The following is a 20,293-nucleotide window of genomic DNA, read 5'->3' as shown; positions in this document are numbered from 1 at the left end:
TAATTTGATACCACCATAGTTTATGCGTCACATGCATTATGTGTATTAACCCATTATAAAAAAAATTAAAATAAAATATTTAATAATATATTTTATTAAATATGTATTATATATATATTTATTTATATACAAGTTTATTTGTTAATTTTTTGGCAATAACAAATTTTAGATTATTATACATTCTCCTACTAATTAGGAGTTTTTTACAATTTGAAAAATAAAGTGTTCCTGAAAAAATTTATAAACATATTAGTTTGAAAGGCACCACGTTTTTAAACTCAAACATATAGATATATAGAAAATGGAAAAAATAATTCTTTGATTTAATTTCGGCGTTACATGTTTACATATTTTCTCTATATACATTTTATATATTACATTGTTTTAATCTGATTAATATTTATTTGTTTATCTTTAAAATATTTGTTTTTTTGTTAAAAAAAAAAATAAAACATATCAGATAATAACAGTCAAGGCAATGTTATTATGTAATAACTATTATAACAATAAATTATAATATTTGAGAATATGTATAAAATTAAATGGCGAAATTAAACCAAATAAATAAGAGCATATAAAATATATAGTTAGAGGTTCTTTTGTTCCTCTTACATGTTTATATACTATCTATAACTTTTTGAGCGAGGATGAAGGAAATAATAAAAATAAAAGGGAAAAAACATATGGAAAATGAAGATGAAGAGAGTGAAAAAAAAAATAGTGAAAATAATTTTTCAAATTCAAAAGAGGAAGGGTCAAATGGGAACATAATTAAAATAAAAGATGAACATAAAGAAGAAAAAAAAGAAGATGAATATTTTAAGGATGAAATAAGACAAAATTTTGATAATACATGTGATGATAGTAAATATATAAAAAATTTTACAATACAAACTGGTTATAAAAAGGGAGATAATACAATGAATGAATTGATAGATGAATTAAATACAAATAAAAATATAAAAAAACAAGAAAATATAATTCTTGATGATGAAATAAATATAAGAGGGGAAATTACTTCATATGGAAAAAATGATAATATAAATATCCAAAATCAATTTGCTAAAGATGAAAAAAAAATAAATGATCAAATTGATGTACTATTAAAAAATAGTGAAAATTATACTAATATCCATAATAAAAATATAGGAGGTGATAAAAATTACAACAGTTTAAATAGTGAAAAAAAAAAAAAAAAAATTAACATTAGTGCTGAATTTGAGGAAAAAATAAATTTTGAAGAATTTTCAAAAAACACAAATTATAACTGTAATCCAGATTTATTGACAAAAGAAAAAGATCTAATAGATCTTGTTGTAAAAAATTCGAAACATAATAAAAGCATTTATGAAAATTCTAAAAGCATAAATACATTAAATGAAAAATGGAAATTATTACCAGCATATTTAAAAGTGAAAGGTTTGGTAAAGCAACATATTGAATCATATAATTATTTTATAAAAAGAGAAATAAAAACAATAATGAATGCAACAACAAATAAAATTATAAAATCAGATATTGATGAGCATTTTTATTTGGAATTTTTAGATATATCTGTTGGAAGACCATCTATAGAAGAAAATATGATAGAATCAAATTTAACTCCTCAGATATGTAGACAAAGAGATTTAACATATTCTGCTCCGATATATGTAGATGTAGAATATATTAAAGGTAATAGTATTGTTACAAAAAATAATGTCGAAATTGGAAGATTACCAGTTATGTTAAGAAGTGATATATGTGTATTAAATAATAAAAATGAAAATGAATTAATGAAATTAGGCGAATGCCCATATGATCCTGGAGGATATTTTATTGTAAAAGGAACTGAAAGAGTATTATTAATGCAAGAACAATTATCAAAAAATCGAATTATTGTTGAAATGGATATAAAACATAATATATGTGCTACTATTACATCTACTACAGCAGAATCTAAAAGCAGATGTGCTATTGTTTATAAAAATAATAAGTTATATTTAAAACATAATTCATTCACAGAAGATATAGGGGTTTGTATTATCCTTCGAGCTATGGGTTATGAAAGTGATCAAGAAATATTTCAAATGATTGGATCTCATAAAATGTATTTAAATGGCATATTACTTTCTTTATATGATTTATATACAGAAAATATAAAAACAAATTTAGATGCATTATTATATATAGGTAAAAAGATTCGACCAAGATTATTAGCTAAAGGGTTTTTTAGTTCAATGAAAGAGAAACAGGTAAAAAATGAAAAAGATATAATTGAAGAAGGGCTAGATTTTTTAAGTCGTGTTTTATTATCACATATACAGCAAAAAAGTAAATATGATTTTCGAAACAAAGCTAGATGCATCTGTCTTATGATTAGAAGAGTGTTGGATAGTGCAAATAATAAAAATGAATTAGATGATAAAGATTATTATGGTAATAAAAGATTAGAATTAGCTGGACAATTAATATCATTACTTTTTGAAGATTTATATAAAAGATTTTATTTTACTTTAAAAAAACAAATTGATCAAACATTGAGTAAATATATGCAAAGTAGTTATAACTCGAAATTGAAAAATAATAGTAGTATTGGTGGAAATAATAATTTCTCTGATAATTCTTATCCAGATGTGTTTAGAAATTTACCAAAAGATATCATAACAAGAGGAATGCAAACAGCTATATCTACTGGAAATTGGAACATAAAAAGATTTAAAATGGAAAAAAGTGGGGTATCTCAAGTGCTTTCTCGTTTATCATTTATTGCATGTATAGGTATGATGACAAGATTGAACTCTCAATTTGAAAAAGGCCGAAAAGTTAGTGGCCCTAGAGCTTTGCAACCATCTCAATGGGGAGTATTATGTCCTTGTGATACACCTGAAGGGGAATCATGTGGGTTGGTAAAAAATTTAGCATTAATGACACATGTAACAAATGACAATGATAACAATGAGAATCTAATAGAAATTCTCTATACATTAGGAGTAGAAGATAGTGATAGTTTAACTGGTGAAGAGATGTATAAAGAGGGTGTTTTTTTTGTTGTATTAAATGGTATATTATTAGGGGTTCATAGAAAACCTCATAAATTTATGAAAAGAATTAGATGCTTAAGAAGATTTGGAAAAATAGGAGAGTTTGTGTCAATATATGATAATTTTTTACATAATGCAATTTATATATCAACTGATGGAGGTAGATTATGTAGACCATTAATAATTGTCGAAAATGGAAAATCTAAATTATTAAATTCACATATTAAAGCATTAGAATCTGGAGAAATAAATTTTTTTGATTTATTAAAAAGTTCCGTAATAGAATGGATAGATGTAAATGAACAAAATAATTTATTAATAGCTTTAAATGAAAAAGATATTAATTTAAATACAACACATTTAGAAATTGATCCATTAACAATTTTAGGAGTAGTAGCAGGATTAATACCCTATCCAAACCATAACCAGAGTCCTAGAAATACATATCAATGTGCTATGGGAAAACAAGCTATAGGTTCTATTGGATATAATCAATTTATTAGATGTGATACACTTTTGTATTTGTTAATATACCCCCAAAAACCATTAGTAAAATCTAAAACTATTGAATTTATTAATTTTGAAAAACTCCCAGCTGGACAAAATGCAATTGTATCTGTTATGAGCTTTTGTGGATATGATATTGAAGATGCAATAGTTATGAACAAATCATCAATAGATCGAGGATTCGGTAGATGCATGTCTTTAAGAAAACATTTTATAGAATTAAAAAAATATTTTAACGGTTCCAATGATATAGTTCTCCCTTCTCCTCTTTCTATAAGCAAACAACAACAAATGCAAAAAAAAACTGGTAAGGAATCAAACGATAATTTAGCAAACACAAAAGAAGATCCTAGAAAAACTATAAATAGTGAATTAAAAAAATATCATTCATTAGATGCAGATGGAGTTGTATCTATAGGTTATTTATTAAAAGAGGGTCAAGTATATGTGAATAAATATTCGCCAATAAATGTAAAAGATCATGTAAAAGATATGAGCAAATTAGATTTAAATGATTTTAAATTAAGTGAAGTAAAATACAAAAGTGTTTATCCTTCATATGTTGATAAAATAATATTTACAGAAAATGGAGAAGGGTTAAAAATATATAAAATTATTATGAGACAATCTAGATTACCAGAATTAGGTGATAAATTTAGTTCACGACATGGACAAAAAGGTGTTGTTGGATTATTGGTAAATCAAGAAGATATGCCATTTACAGAATCAGGAATATGTCCTGATTTAATTATGAACCCTCATGGATTTCCTTCTCGTATGACAGTAGGTAAACTTCTTGAGCTCGTTTCATCTAAATCTGCTGTTCTAGATGGGGAATATAAATATGGTTCAATTTTTAGTGGAACACCATTTGAAGAAGCAGCTGAAGTTTTGTTTAGATATGGTTTTAATTGGTCATGTAAAGAATTATTATATTCTGGACTAACAGGAGAGCCATTAGAAACATATATATTTATGGGTCCAATATATTATCAGAAATTAAAACATATGGTTCAAGATAAAATTCATGCTAGATCTCGAGGGCCTAGACAATTATTAACACGACAACCAACTGAAGGTCGATCAAAAGAAGGAGGATTAAGACTTGGCGAAATGGAAAGAGATTGCTTAATTGCATATGGTGTTAGTAATTTATTACTTGAAAGGCTTATGTTAAGTAGTGATGTTTGTGATGCTTATATTTGTGAGGATTGTGGAATGATGGGTTATGATTCGTGTTGCACATTTTGTAAAAAATATGACAAAAATGTTGTTGTCAAAATGCCATATGCCTGTAAACTTCTTTTCCAGGAGTTACAGACTATGAATGTATTCCCAAAAATTATTGTGAAGGAAACATAATAATTTTTAGTATATAATCTGTTCCTTTTTTCGATATAACAATTTATATATATATATATATAGCTTACATTCCAACAATTATATATGTATACATATAAATTTTTTTTAACAATTTTTAATCCTTATCCAATTTTATTATTCTGTTTTTAAATTTGTTTTCATTATATACATTTTTTATTTCACCTTTTTCATCATTTAAACTTTACAAATAGTTTAGCTTAAAAATATTTTTAATTTAAAATAGTATATAATTTATTTTTCATAAGACAAACTATGAAATTATGAAGAGATAAAGGAACATAATTCTATAGATCGATTATGTTATGAATGTATATATTTTATTACAATTATAAATATAACGATTTAAAAGTACAAATTAAGGGGAATAACATCTTCATCTGTGTCAATACCCAAATGATAAATAACCCCTTGTGTATCTTTTTCTGTTAAGCTAGCTATACATTTAATAATTTCATTACATAATTTTTTTCTCTTAAACCATACCGAATGTAAATATCCATGATTATTTTTTATAATATCAATTTCATCGATAGATATTTTACAATTTTTATTTGTTTCTTCATAAATGTGTATTTCGTCTTCAATTTGTAACAAAGACTTTTTATATTCATTCATATTTTTAATGAGATTTAAATCTTCAATTAATTTTTTTTTTTTTTTTAATAAATCATTATAATAATTTTTAGCTAGCTCTACCTCTCCTTTTACTACTTCAATATTGTTTTTTAATTTGTTAATTTCTTCTACATTTAAACTTTCAAATTCTTTTTGATTTATTAAATATATTTTTGCTTTTCCATATTCTTTACATTGTAATTTTTTTTCAATACTTAATTCATCCATTATTCTTTGAACAGAATTTTTACTAATCATTCCATGGAGATTATCATATACATTAACAACAGAATATGGTCTATTTGTTTGTTTCATGTATTTATAAATTTTTTCTTTTGCATCTGCATCACTTAAAACAATTTTTATTGGTTTTCCTTTGTTTAATTCCTCTTTTTTATTTGTTTTTTTTATTTCTGTTACATCTTTACTCTTTTTTTTTTCTTTTTCATTAACATTTTCTTGATCCTTTGGATATATTTTAATTTCTTCATTATTTTGTGTTTCCTCTGTGATCGTTTGTTCATCTTGTATTTCTACTTTAGTATCTTCTTCGTGTTCATTTTGTTTAATTTTTTCCTTTTCCTTTGTTTTTTCTTTTTTTTTCGATTTACCTTTTTCTGGTTCTACGGATTTATTTTCTGTAACATTTTGTGATAACTCAATTTGCACATTTAATGAAGCATCCAGACAACTAGACATGGGCATTTCCAAATTATTATTATTATCACCAACAATTTCTTTGCACTTCTCATTTTTAATAGGACTATTTTGCTTGCTTATACTATCTAAGACCATGATTTCAATTTTATCTTGTTCAGTTTTATCATTTAATTTATGAATTTCTTTTTTTTTTTTTTTTTTTGATTGATCAATATCATTTTTTCCCTTAACACCCTTTTTTTCATTAGTATTTTTTAATTTTGTAAAATTTATATTTTTTTTTGATTTTGAATCTTTTTCGTTTTCCACTAGTGGCTCTGGATCGTCTTGTTTATTATTATCATCATTGTTGATAAAAGATATATGTTCTTTTGGATCTTGTTTTATCAAATTAGTTATTTCTGCATTTTGTGTAACTAATTTCACATTTTTCTCCTTTGTGTTTTTATTCTTGTTATTATTTCGGTTATTTTTTTTAATTTTGTTCACAGTAACACAATTATCCACGTTATCATATTTTGTATCGTCACATTTTTCTTTTTCTTCATTTGGTTCTTCTTTTTCTTTGATATCTATAAAAGGTGTATCCTTTTCTTCATTAATAACTTTTGTGTCATCCGGTTGTAAAATATGATCATTATTATTCTCTTCATTTTCTACACCCTTGTTTATTTCCGTTTTATCATTTAATTTCGTTTTTTTTTTCTTTTTTTTTTTTTCGTTTTCTTCATTTATAACTTTTGTGTCATCAGGTTGTAAAATATGATCATTATGCTTTTCTTCATTTTCTACACCCTTGTTTATTTCCGTTTTATCATTTAATTTCGTTTTTTTTTTCTTTTTTTTTTCCTCTTTTTCCTTGATATCTATAAAAGGTGTATCCTTTTCTTCATTAATAATTTTTGTGTCATCAGGTTGTAAAATATGATCATTATCCTTTTCTTTATTAATAATTTTTGTGTCATCAGGTTGTAAATTATGATCATTATTATTTTCTCCATTTTCTACACCCTTGTTTATTTCCGTTTTATCATTTAATTTTTTTTTTTTTTTCTTTTTTTTTTCTTCTTTTTCTTCATTTATAACTTTTGTGTCATCAGGTTGTAAATTATGATCATTATGCTTTTCTTCATTAATAATTTTTGTGTCATCAGGTTGTAAAATATGATCATTATTATTCTCTTCATTTTCTACACCCTTGTTTATTTCTGTTTTATCATTTAATTTCGCTTTTTTTTTCTTTTTTTTTTCTTCTTTTTCTTCATTTATAACTTTTGTGTCATCAGGTTGTAAAATATGATCATTATTATTCTCTTCATTTTCTACACCCTTGTTTATTTCCGTTTTATCATTTAATTTCGCTTTTTTTTTCTTTTTTTTTTCGTCTTTTTCTTCATTTATAACTTTTGTGTCATCAGGTTGTAAAATATGATCATTATTATTCTCTTCATTTTCTACACCCTTGTTTATTTCTGTTTTATCATTTAATTTCATTTTTTTTTTCTTTTTTTTTTCTTCTTTTATATTTTTTTCATTTTTTTCATCAATTAGTTGATCATGTGTTATTGCACCTTCATTAAGTTTTAATTTCTCCTTTTTATTATTTTTTCGCTTTTTTAAATTTGTTTTATTGTCATTCTTGTTAGGAGTGTCAAGTTTACTGTTTTGGGCAGACAAGTCGTTTGTTTTTGTTTCCTCATTATCGTTGATTTCGATAGTTTTTATCGGATTATTACTTTCGTTAATATTCGTTTTATTTGTGTCTTCTACAATTATCTTTTGAGATTTTTTATTACTCTTATCTACTTGATTTGTATTTTTGTTTTTCTTTTTTTTAACATTTGGCGTTGCATTTGGATTCACTTCATTTTTTGGATCGTCATCAATTTCTTTATCATTTTTGTTGGTATTATTTATTTTTTTTTTTTCATTTTTCAACATTGTTCATAGTTATGTAATACATAATCTGTAAATGTGAATTTAATGAAAACATAAATTTGATGAAAACATAAATTTGATGAAAACGTAAATTTGATGAAAACATAAATTTGATGAAAACATTTGTGAACTGTCTTAAAAAGATAGCCAACGAAAGGATTGAAGCATGTACATATGCACATTGCATATACAATTATTTGTTTAATCAATTTTAACCGTTCCTTTTTTAATATATTTCGAAAAATATATAGAGATTGCACAAAAGCTACAATATTTATAAAACAATAAATGTGCAAAGAACAAATCTTAGGAGCTAATTAAATAAATATAAGTATTATGGTTTAAAATGTTTATGTGTTTATACAAAATGACAAAAACAAGTGTACATACATATATTTTATTTCTATAATAGTTATATTAAAAAAAAAAATAACAATAACAAATAAAGTATTTTGAAAAAATATAATTAAAGATACAAATACATTGTCTTGTTCATACGATAAGTTAAAGGAAAATATATTTCTATGAAATATTATATTTATAATATTTATATTCGGAAAAACTTCCATGATATAGTATCAAATTTGAAAAAGGGATATTTAGAAGACATAAAATATATATTAAAATACAAGCAGTTATACCTTTATTACATGTTGCTATTATAACATTTTGTTCATTTAATATTCCATAGGCATTGCAAATATTTCTTAACTCTAATTTACTTTTAAATGTAAAATATTTATATAATTCTTGGTTACTGTTTATAAAATAATGATAAGGTATATTTATTGAAAATGGTATATGATTATTTATTTTTGTTTTTTTATTATTTATTAATAGTAATGAACTAAAAGAAGCATTAGGCCGAGTATCAATTAGTATAGTCGTCTTTAATTTATTGTTTTTCTTTTGAGCTATATAATTTTCTATATCAGAATAATTGTATATATATTTTTTTAAATTAGTCTTTATACTTTCCTTATTTCTTATTAAGTGTTCTTCTATCATTTGATCAACGTGTTTGATTCGCTCTTTATCTGATGTGATATTATTATGATTATATTCTGTCTCATTTTGACTTATCACATATTTTCCTTCGCTTATCCATTTGTTTAAACCACCATTTAAAATTTTCACATTATTAAAACCAAATATTTTAAAAATGAACCATATTCTCGGAGAATAAAAAATGTCATCTTTTTCATAAAATATGAATGGAATATTTTCTAAAGAGTTAATATTTATTACTATTTCATGTTTTATCAGTAATTCTCTAAGGTAACTAAAAAATTCAGATTGAGTTGGAAATGAAAAGGAAGAAATATTTGAATCCTGATTTGAAATAATGTTTGAATTAAAATTGATACTTGATTCTATTTTTTCGAGATTATCATCGTCATTAGTATATTCATTATCATTTTTTATATTATACCAACTAACGTCAAACAGTAAATATTTTTTTTTACTTTTTATAAGATCATATAGTTCATTAGTTTCAATTAAATAGCTATTTTTTTGTTCTTTTAGTGAACTGTATACTCTTGAGAATTGACCTTTATTTCGTAATAATGGTGATACATATTTGGGTTTCTCAAGGAATGTGTATTGTGAGTAATAAAATATTCTGGAGAAAGATTTGTTCATACTGCATTATTAGTAAGCATATATATATTGTTTTAGTAATTATAAATTAGTTTTGTTTTCACAAAAAATGTATCAGATATATGGATACATTCATATATTGAAAGAATATATTTAATTTAGAAAAATATATTTCCATTTAAATAATAAATTGATTCCCTTTATTTATGGAATTGGATACGTGATATTGTATACATGTTAAGATTTTCATAAATATATAGTCAATATTTTATGATATACATAATTTTTCTTTTTTCTCACACATATAGAATGCTTTGAAATTAACACGAATTATAAAATAGTTTGTACATAAAAAAATTGAAAAAAATGGTACATAAAATTGGTACATAAAATTGGTACATAAAATTGTGCTGTTTATTATTATTCCCAAATTCATATGAATTAAAAAAAGTATTTTAATTTTATATAATTAATTTCCTGTCCGAATATTTTTATTCATTGGTGATGGCATTTAGTCAATTTTTTTATTTTCCCTTTGAACATGCTAATAATTTGGTTGAAATAAAGAGAAAAAAAATCAACGAAAACGAACAATTTTTGTTATTCCCATTTTGCACTTAAAATAGAAGATATACTGATTAATGTTGTAGATTCTGTCTATATGCATGCTAATACATTTAATTATTATAGGAAAAAATGTATTGAATACTCGAAGATTCCAATTTTGTCAAATATTAATAAATTTATTTTTCACATGTCTGTATGTGCATGTTTTTATTACATTTTCCCTGGGTTTAAAGAAAAATAAAAATGGTTTCATAATATCTTCAAATACAAAATGGTTATAATTTTTATGAATTTTGAATACAATTTTTATAATTGAATAGATATTAATATAAAGAGAAATATATATTTTTTCGTAACATATTTATGGTTCTTTTTTTTTTATCGAAAAAAGAGTGCACATTTTTATTACATTTTAAAATGAGTGAAATATTTATTTCTATATTACTATTATTGTAGTTTTTTTTTAATTAAATATTAAATATATTTTGGCATATTAAAGTTTAATATATATTTTTTGTATCTTATATATATAAAAAAAATAATAAAAATTCTGACTGTTCATAAAAAATATGGTTGTAAAATTTAATCTGTGTGCAACGTTGTAAAAACATAGGAAAAAATAAATAAAATTTGACATAAAATAAGTAAATTAAATTTATGAATATTTTTTAAAACAAAATTAATATACATAATTTCAATATTGTGAATTTTTTTTGTTATATTTTTTTTCATTTTAGCTACTTGTTTTGAGTTACACCAGTTCTTTGCTATTTTCTTTTATAAAGGAAAAAAAGACAAGTTTATAAATTATTATTTGGTAATCATACATACATAAATATATGTATGTATTTATATAATTGATTTTATTGTTTATATATGTGTAATTCTTAAGTTCAAATGAAAAATATACCATAATGCAAATGTTTTAGCTCATATGAAGTTATGGAAAAAAAAAATATGTTATCCTGGACAGTAATGCAAATGTGATAAATAATTAATATTATATATATATTAAAAAAATGCCAGAGAAAAAAAAAGATTTTTTTATTTTTGAAAAATGGTGTTACATTAGTAAACAAAAAGACAAAAAAAATAAACAAAGGAAAAACAGACTCCGAAAATGGAAATATATATGTAGACAGATTTACTCGGGGAAACTATGTTCCTTAAAATTCCGATTAAAAAAAAATGTAGATTTAAAGAAGAGCATAAAAACTATAAGGGATAGCATATATAATTTAAGAATAAAAAAAATGAGTGTGAATGATAGTGATAATAATATCCTTTACGATGATAAAAACATAACTTCTGAAGATGAAAATATGAATCCATTAAAAAATTCAGTTGAAAACAGAAATATTATGTTATTGTTTTCAAAGCAGTCAAATGGTAATTATATAAAAAATAAATATTATGATGATAGAATATCCTCTACGAATTCAACATGCGCATCATCAATATGTTATGATGAATACGTATACAAAAATAGCAATAAAAAAAACAGTGATAATGACAATAATAATAGAAATGTTATGAGAAAACCGAATAAATCTTTTCCAAACATCAATAAAATAAATATTGATTTCTTAAACCAAATACACTATAGTAGAATAGTTGAAACTCATTCGCTATTTACTTTTTTTTATACAAAGTTAAAGCGTAAAGACAAAGAATATTATAAAAATAAAAATATGATGCATAAAAAAAACGCTTTATATGTGAATAAATTAAATAAAGAAAACAATCCCGAACTTAATAATCAATATATTCCTAAAAATCAGGAACAAATTTATAATGATATAAAATGCAAACCAACCAAAGCCCCTCCACCTTATAAATGTTACAACAAGGATAATCAAAATAATGAAAACAATTATAATAATATTAATGGGAATAAAAATAATTTTCATAATAATACTAATGGGAATAAAAATAATTTTCATAATAATATTTATGCTAATCCTAATGAAAAATATTCATTAGAGAATGAAGGACAGAACCACGATCCTAATCATTTAAATAATAATGTTTCTATGGAGAATGCTAATAAACAAGAACATGAAAATAAAAATAATGAGGAAAATGCTGAAATGAATGAGGAACGATTTTTAGACGAATTTGATGATTTCGATATCAATGAAGAGTTCAAGGAAAAAACATATTACACAGATCGATGTATGTTGGACAGAAAAGAAAAAAGAGTTTCAATATTGGATAAATTAAATATAAATTTGGATGATAAAAAAAAGGTTGCTAATAATGAAGAATTAAATCATATAAATTCACCTAGTAATAGGAAAAAGAAAATAGCAAAAAAATTAAGTCTAAATTCCCAAATGCTAATTAATAACCCCGCAACTGTTAATGTAAATGAGGAAGAAGCAGATATTAATATAAACGAAAATAATGAATATATTAATAATTTGAAGGATAATTACACAAGTGATATAAATATAGTAAAACATAACGTGATGATTACAAATAATACAAGCATTAATAGTAAAATGGCACATTTGAAAAAAAATAATAAAATGCATCCTCCGAAAAAATGTGTAAATAATAACATCGTTAAGGAAGGAATTCAAATGAATTGTGATAGAGGAAAAGTAAATGATCCCATTGTGGATAATAATATGAATAAAAAAAAAATTTGCAAAATAAATTATGACATGAATAAAAAAATGAGTCATGATACAAGCAGTAAAATAGAGTATAATATGAATAGGCAACCGGGGCATAATGTAAATAACCCAATGGAATACAACATGAATAACCCAATGGAATACAACATGAATAACCCAATGGAATACAACATGAATAACCCAATGGAATACAACATGAATAACCCAATGGAATACAACATGAATAACCCAATGGAATACAACATGAATAATCCAATGGAATACAACATGAATAATCCAATGGAATACAACATGAATAACCCGATGGGATATAACATGAACAATCCGATGGAATACAATATGAACAATCCTATGGGATATAACATGAATAACCCAATGGGATATAACATGAATAACCCAATGGGATATAACATGAACAATCCGATGGGATATAACATGAACAATCCGATGGGACAAAACATGAGTAATCAAATTGATCTTATTAATAATTATACGGGAAATATGAATAGTGGCAACTTTAACGTTCCTATGGTGAATCCATTATGGAATGAACATGAGTACCCAATGCACAGTACCATTCAAGGTGACATCTCTAACATGAACAACAACATGAATAATGTGAATCAAATAAGACAAGGGAATAACCAGATGGTTCCATATAGTCAAAATGAGTGCAGAAATGTAAAAATGAATAACAAAAATTTAGTATTATATAATAATGATAATATAAAATATGACGAAGATTTTACGTTAAATTATATTCTTCAGAAATATGAGGATGATGACCATTTTTTTTCAAACAATAATAGTAATTATGAAGAAAATATAGATGACAAAAAAACTGAATTAGAAAAATACACAGAGGGAATGAATAAATTAGTGGAACAAATGTATTTTTATGATAATTATCATGAAGAATTAAAAATTTGCGACAAAGATGAGATTCCATCCAGTAATACTTACAATATTATTGATACTTCTTTAAATTTAAATGTGGTTGATGAAAATGATGAAGAAGACAAAGAAAATAAAGAAATAATTTCTCAAATGAAACAAAAAATAATTAATTTAGAAGAAAAATTAGAGGAATTAAAAAATAAAAAAAACGAACCTGAAAGTAATTTAAAGGAATTAAATAATAAAAAACAGGGTGTAGAGTCACAAAATAATAAAATAATAAATGAATTAAAAAAGGAAATCGAAAATATTAAGAAAAAACGACGAAAAAAAAAACAAAAAAAAAAAAAAGGGAAAGAAAAGAAGAAACAAGCAGAAGAGAATAAAGAACAAAAAGACTTAAACGAGGACAAAAATGATAAGGAAATCCAAGAACCAGAGAAAGACGAAAATGAAGAAGTCAAAAATTTTAACATAGATGATATCATAGACACTGATAATTTAAATAATTTAAAAAATGAAATAATGAATAATGTTTACTATTATATATACGAATCATATGATCAAAAAGATTATGACATTTTAGAAAACTTAGCAAAAAAACATGAAATAAAAGGAAGAAAAATATGCTATAATGTAAATTTGCCAAAATATGACTTTAAAAATAAAAGGACATCAAGTCTATGGTTTTTAAATCCAGCATATGAAAATTATGTTCTTGAAAAAAAAAAAACACAACAAATCGACAACTTATCTTCTGGGCCCTATGAAAAATTAGAATTTTTATTTAATTCAAATGATATGATAAATTTTAATGAAAATGGCGGTGAAAATAAAAGTGTGATGAATTCTGATATTAGAGACAGTGAATTTTCGTATGAAACTTTTATAAGTGAAAAAAAAAAAAAATTAAAAAAAAATAAGATCAATTTATTAAAAATGAAAAATAGTTTAACGCTACAAAAAAAAAGTGAAAATAATATTCTAAACAAAAATTCAATGAATAACTTAAATAAATATACATTAGAAGATGCAAGTAAACAGGTTATAAAAAAGGAAGAAGATCCGCCTCAGGTAGAAGACGTAAATCAAGAGGGAAAATATATGGTAAACGATTTATTAGATACTATAAATAACTATGTTCCGGATAAATCTATATTTGACATTTTTAGTGCACCACTTAATGATGTTAAAGGAAAAGAGGAAATAGAACCAGGTGAAACGAATGAAAACGAAAAAGGAAATGATGAGAAAAAAGTGGTAAATAATGAAAAAGACGTTGATGATATATTTAAAGAAGTAGAAGCTAAAATGAATAATAAAATTATGAAAGAAATTGAAGAAAAAAAAAGAGAAAGGGAGTTGTTAGATCTAGAAATAGAAAACAAAAAAAAAAAAAAAGAGTTAGAAGAATTAGAACTACAATTAATGGAAAATAAAAGAAAAAGTTTGTTGGCAAGTAAAAATATTAATGAAATAGAAAGCGAAATGAAATTGAATAAAAGCGAAAAGGGTGAAGAAAATAGAGAGGAAGATATAAAAATCGATAAACAGCCATATGAAAAAGAAGATGAAATTGTTTTTTTGAATAAAAAGGAGAATAAAGTTACTGAAGAAGCACCAAATGAACAAATCGTGGAAGAAAATAAAAATGAGAAAAATGAACAAATCATGGAAGAAAATAAAAATGATAAAAATGACCAAATCGTGGAAGAAAATAAAAATGAACAGGTGGGAGTAAAAAATAATAGAAAGTCTAGTGATGTAAACATTGCAAATGATCTTCTGAATGATTATGTAAAACATCAAAAAAAGAAAGAAAGAAAAAAAAATAATTGGGCATTATATGGTAGACCTAAAGTAAATAAAGAACGAAATAGAATATTGAAACGATTGTCTTCATCAAAAAGCGATGGTGGATTTAACGATTATACATATATGGCTGAGAGATTTTTTGAAATTGTTACAGGATATACTAGTGATCAAGACATAGCATATGATGATAATAAAGAAAAGGATGATGTAAATAACGAAAATGAAAGAAATGAAGAACGAAAAAAAAAAATGTTTAATATTAGAATAAGAATGAAAGAAAATGTTTATAAAAATGATGCATTTTATAAATTAGGAAGGCCAAAATATATGAAAAATAATATATATCATAGATCTAAATCAATTACCCACAATACTATATTAAAAAAAAATAGTATAAAAAACAAAAAAGGAAAAAATTTACTTTTGAAAAGGTCTAAATCTAAAAATACGATTTCCAAATCTTGCCAACCTAATACCGAAATTATAGAAAAGACTAAAATAAAGTTAAAGGAAAAATTAAAGGAAAATGAAATAGAGAATAATTCGTTTTTTAACAATTTAATTAGTAAAAATATTGATAATATAAAGCAAATAAATATTGCAAATGAGTTAATAAAAAGTATAAATATGGATACCTATTTACCCGATGATAATAAGAAGGAAAATTTCGATTTGATACATAAAAGAAAACTAATATATGAGGATTTAAAAAAAACAAATGTTGATTTAAATTTGAAAGACCACAAAAAATTAAATAGTGAAAAGAAATACTATCTAAAAGATTTGAATAAAGGAAAAGAACAGACAACTAGACTATGGGAGTATAAGGAAGAAGTTGCAGAGAAAGTGAAAAATGGCGAAGTCGAGAGGATAATGAGGCTAAAAGAAGAGAAAGAACTCGAGGAAATGAAGAGAATAGAGAAAGAAAAGATGTTAGAAGAAGAGAGAAGGATACAGGAAGAAAGGAAATTAGAGGAACTGAAAATGTTAGAAGAAATGATGAGGATAGAGGAAATGAAGAGGTTGGAAGAGGAAAAAAGGGTAGAAGAAATGAAAAGATTAGAAGAGGAAAAAAGGATAGAAGAAATGAAAAGATTAGAAGAGGAAAAAAGGGTAGAAGAAATGAAAAGATTAGAAGAGGAAAAAAGGGTAGAAGAAATGAAAAAATTAGAAGAGGAAAAAATGATAGAGGAAATGAAAATGTTAGAAGAAATGATGAGAATAGAGGAAATGAAGAGGTTAGAAGAGGAAAGGGTAGAAGAAATGAAAAAATTAGAAGAGGAAAAAATGATAGAGGAAATGAAAATGTTAGAAGAAATGATGAGAATAGAGGAAATGAAGAGGTTAGAAGAGGAAAGGATAGAAGAAATGAAGAGGTTAGAAGAGGAAAAAAGGATAGAAGAAATGAAGAGATTAGAAGAGGAAAAAAGGATAGAGGAACTGAAAATGTTAGAAGAAATGATGAAGATAGAGGAAATGAAGAGGTTAGAAGAGGAAAAAAGGGTAGAAGAAATGAAGAGATTAGAAGAGGAGAACAAATCGAGAATGGATGAATGGAAAAAACACCAAAATAAAATAGAGCAATTAAAAAGATATGAAGAAGCAAAAAAATTAAAAGAACTAAAAATGATACAATCGGCAAAAGGATTAATGGAACTAAACATACTTCAAGGTGCAAAAAATTTAGAAAATAAAATGAAAATAGAAAAAGAAGATGTGGAAAATAACAATGAAATCAATAAGATAGAAGAAGATAGTGGTGTAAGAGAAAATATATTTAGTAATGTGTTAGAAAAAATATATAAAAATACAGCTACTCCTTTATTAAATCATATAAAGGGTAACAAAACTGAAGAAAGCGAAAAAGGGAAAGCAAATTTATTATACATAGTGGAAACAAAGGTAGAAAGAAAGGATGATGAAGAAGTGAAATTAAATGAAATAAAAAATGAGAATGATCAACAAAATGGTAAAGATAAAAAAATACCAAATATATCGTGTATTGAAAATTATGAAATATTTGATAAAATGGAAAAAGACCGAAAACGAATATTTCGAGAAAAAAAAGGGAACAATAGAATCACTACAAATAAAATAGGTAATCGTACATTATTAAACAATGCGTATGTAAATAATTCTTTGATAATAAATAATTTAATAAATAAAAGTAAAGAAGACAAAAATATAACAGAAGGAGATGAAATTTCAAACAAAGAATTATATAGAGTGTCAAAAAAAACAGTAGAAGATACAGGTGTTAATATATTAGGAGAGGAAAAAAAGCGAATGCTATTAAAAATAAGAAATAAAAATTTAAAATATAATAGTTTAAAGGAAGAAAATATTCGTGATTTAATTGAAATGGGGCTAACTCATAGTATATCTATGGATGATAAAATCGATGATTTATATGAAACAAAAATTGATGAATATGATGATATATTTATATCTGGAACTGAAGAATCATTTTTAAAAATTGAAGATAATGATAATAATGATTTTGAGGAGTTTAAAACACATGTTTATAAAGAGTCTTATCGAAAAGGTGTATTAAGTGATAAGGAAGATGTTAGAAAATATTTAAAAAATAAATATGAAGGATCAAGTTTTAAGAGTGATAATATATATAACGAAAACATTATAATGGAATCTGATGAAATAAAAAATGTAATTAAAGATAACTATAGTAATAATAATGATATATATGGAAAGAGTATAAGTGTTGATATAGATTTAAATAGTGTATTAAACAGTTTTAAGTTAAAAGATGAATTAAAAGAATATGAAAAAGAAATAATAAATAATAAGAGTTATGGAGATATTGATAATAAAGAAGATTATATTTCAAAAAATAGTGAAGATTTTTATTTTAATTTTGAAAGAGAAAATATGGAACATAAAAAAAAAAAAAAAAAAAATCATAATAGTAGTAATAATAAATATGATCATATGAGGTTGAATAAATTAAATGAAAATAATAGTGAACTGTTTAGTGATAATTCTATAAAAATTAGACAATTTAATACATATGATTCATCTGGAAGTTATACATTTAATTTTAATAAGAAAAGTGAAGAAGATGATCCATATATTAATTATTCTTTTGAGAAATTGTTAAGTCAAAATGGGTCATATAAGGATGGTGAAAGTGATAATTATGGAATAAATTTGAGGAAATATCAAAGTCAAAATATGAGTAATGAAAGAGATGATGTACTTAGGAATACTATAAATCAATTAAACAAATTAAAGAAAACAATAAAAACTGTTGAAACAGGTAATTATTATAATACTGAAATGGATGAACAAAATATATCTAATATATATACAGATGATTTAAAACAAGAGGATGATTTTTCTTCTTATTCTTATCTATCTCCAAGGAAAGTATTTAATAAAAGTCGAGGGAAATATTATGCAAATCATTATTCTCGCTATTACAGTTAATGTTTTTTTTTTTTTTTTTGAAAGGAAACTAGCCATGTGACTATAAGTTGGCTATTTTACTAAAATGATCATAATAATAATAATTACATATAACCAGGGAAATACACAATTTTTAAGGTGTTTCATTTTTTTGAAAGAGAGTTGTATGAATCTATTTGACTATATTTTATTGGATGGTTAAACTTAATGCATGTTTGTATGTATATACAAAATATGAGAGTTGTGGAATTAAATTTAAAAAATATATGATAAGGGGTTTGAAAGTGTAGGGACAAAGGGAACGTAGGTAAAATAACATTATAGAGAAAAGTAAAACGAGTTTTGAAGGGGATAATTTATATTTATCGAAATAACTGTATATAAAATGGGGATAGTATTATTTGTGTGTTAGTATTTATTCTTTGGTAATTTATCATATTGTATTTTTTTTTACATTTTATATATTTTGCTTTAGCTATTTTATAATGGATAATAATATAAACAATGTAAATTATATACATAATAAACATTTTGAAAATATAAAAAATAAAATAAGAAATTTTATATAATGTATTGCTTTATATATACATAAATAATCCCCATTTATTTACAAAAAAAAAAATATTATCACATAAAGTAAATTAGATGGTGGTGTATTGTAAAATGTAGAATGGCAAACTAAACCACCTACATTTAATTTTTTTTTTTTTTTTATGGTAAAAAATGTATTTATTTATAAAAAAATGAAAATGGAAAAAATAGAATAATAAAAACGTTAATTCAATATTATTTTATATTTATAAATATTGACAAAAAATGATATTTTCAACACATTTGGAAAAAATAAAATAATAATAATAATGTTGAACTGGAAAACGCGTATTTTTTTTATGGTTGGCAAATTATGGATTATATATACATACATAACGCATACATAGATATATATATATATATATATATATAATATATATATATTTGTGTATACATGTATTATATATTAAAAAAATTAGCAATTATTGCCACGAATAAAATAAATAATATTGCTGTTATTACTTATAGGCTGAACGTATTCTCATAAAAAAAAATTGCATATATGATTTTGATATTTTTATAGCACATATTTAAACATACCGATAATAATTACATATATGCGTAATGACGCTTTATTTTAAAAATTATATAGATTTCATGGTTTGAAAATTATTATATTTCGTGGGG

The 20,293-nt window shown here is 23.6% G+C and overlaps 4 protein-coding genes across 4 annotated transcripts; 2 read left to right on the top strand and 2 right to left on the bottom strand.

The window, feature by feature from the left end:
• Positions 1-647: 647 nt before the first annotated feature.
• PY17X_0607700 (DNA-directed RNA polymerase, subunit beta) lies at positions 648-4,892 on the top strand (the record flags this gene model as incomplete). The annotated part of the gene is made up of 1 exon (XM_724581.2): positions 648-4,892. One exon carries the CDS (start codon positions 648-650, stop codon positions 4,890-4,892), a length of 4,245 nt encoding a protein of 1,414 aa, XP_729674.2.
• A 363-nt stretch (positions 4,893-5,255) lies between these two features.
• On the bottom strand, positions 5,256-8,129 carry PY17X_0607600 (Tat binding protein 1(TBP-1)-interacting protein, putative; the record flags this gene model as incomplete). The annotated part of the gene is made up of 1 exon (XM_724580.3): positions 5,256-8,129. One exon carries the CDS (start codon positions 8,127-8,129, stop codon positions 5,256-5,258), a length of 2,874 nt encoding a protein of 957 aa, XP_729673.3.
• A 519-nt stretch (positions 8,130-8,648) lies between these two features.
• PY17X_0607500 (rhodanese like protein, putative) lies at positions 8,649-9,770 on the bottom strand (the record flags this gene model as incomplete). The annotated part of the gene is made up of 1 exon (XM_724579.2): positions 8,649-9,770. The coding sequence occupies one exon, from the start codon at positions 9,768-9,770 to the stop codon at positions 8,649-8,651; it is 1,122 nt and encodes a 373-aa protein (XP_729672.2).
• Positions 9,771-11,314: 1,544 nt separating this feature from the next.
• PY17X_0607400 (conserved Plasmodium protein, unknown function) lies at positions 11,315-19,096 on the top strand (the record flags this gene model as incomplete). The annotated part of the gene is made up of 1 exon (XM_022955348.2): positions 11,315-19,096. One exon carries the CDS (start codon positions 11,315-11,317, stop codon positions 19,094-19,096), a length of 7,782 nt encoding a protein of 2,593 aa, XP_022813140.2.
• Between the last annotated feature and the right edge of the window lie 1,197 nt (positions 19,097-20,293).

Source organism: Plasmodium yoelii (genome assembly GCF_900002385.2).
Source record: "Plasmodium yoelii strain 17X genome assembly, chromosome: 6".
NCBI classification, from domain to species: Eukaryota; Apicomplexa; class Aconoidasida; order Haemosporida; family Plasmodiidae; genus Plasmodium; species Plasmodium yoelii.
This window is presented reverse-complemented; position numbering and strand designations above follow the sequence as displayed.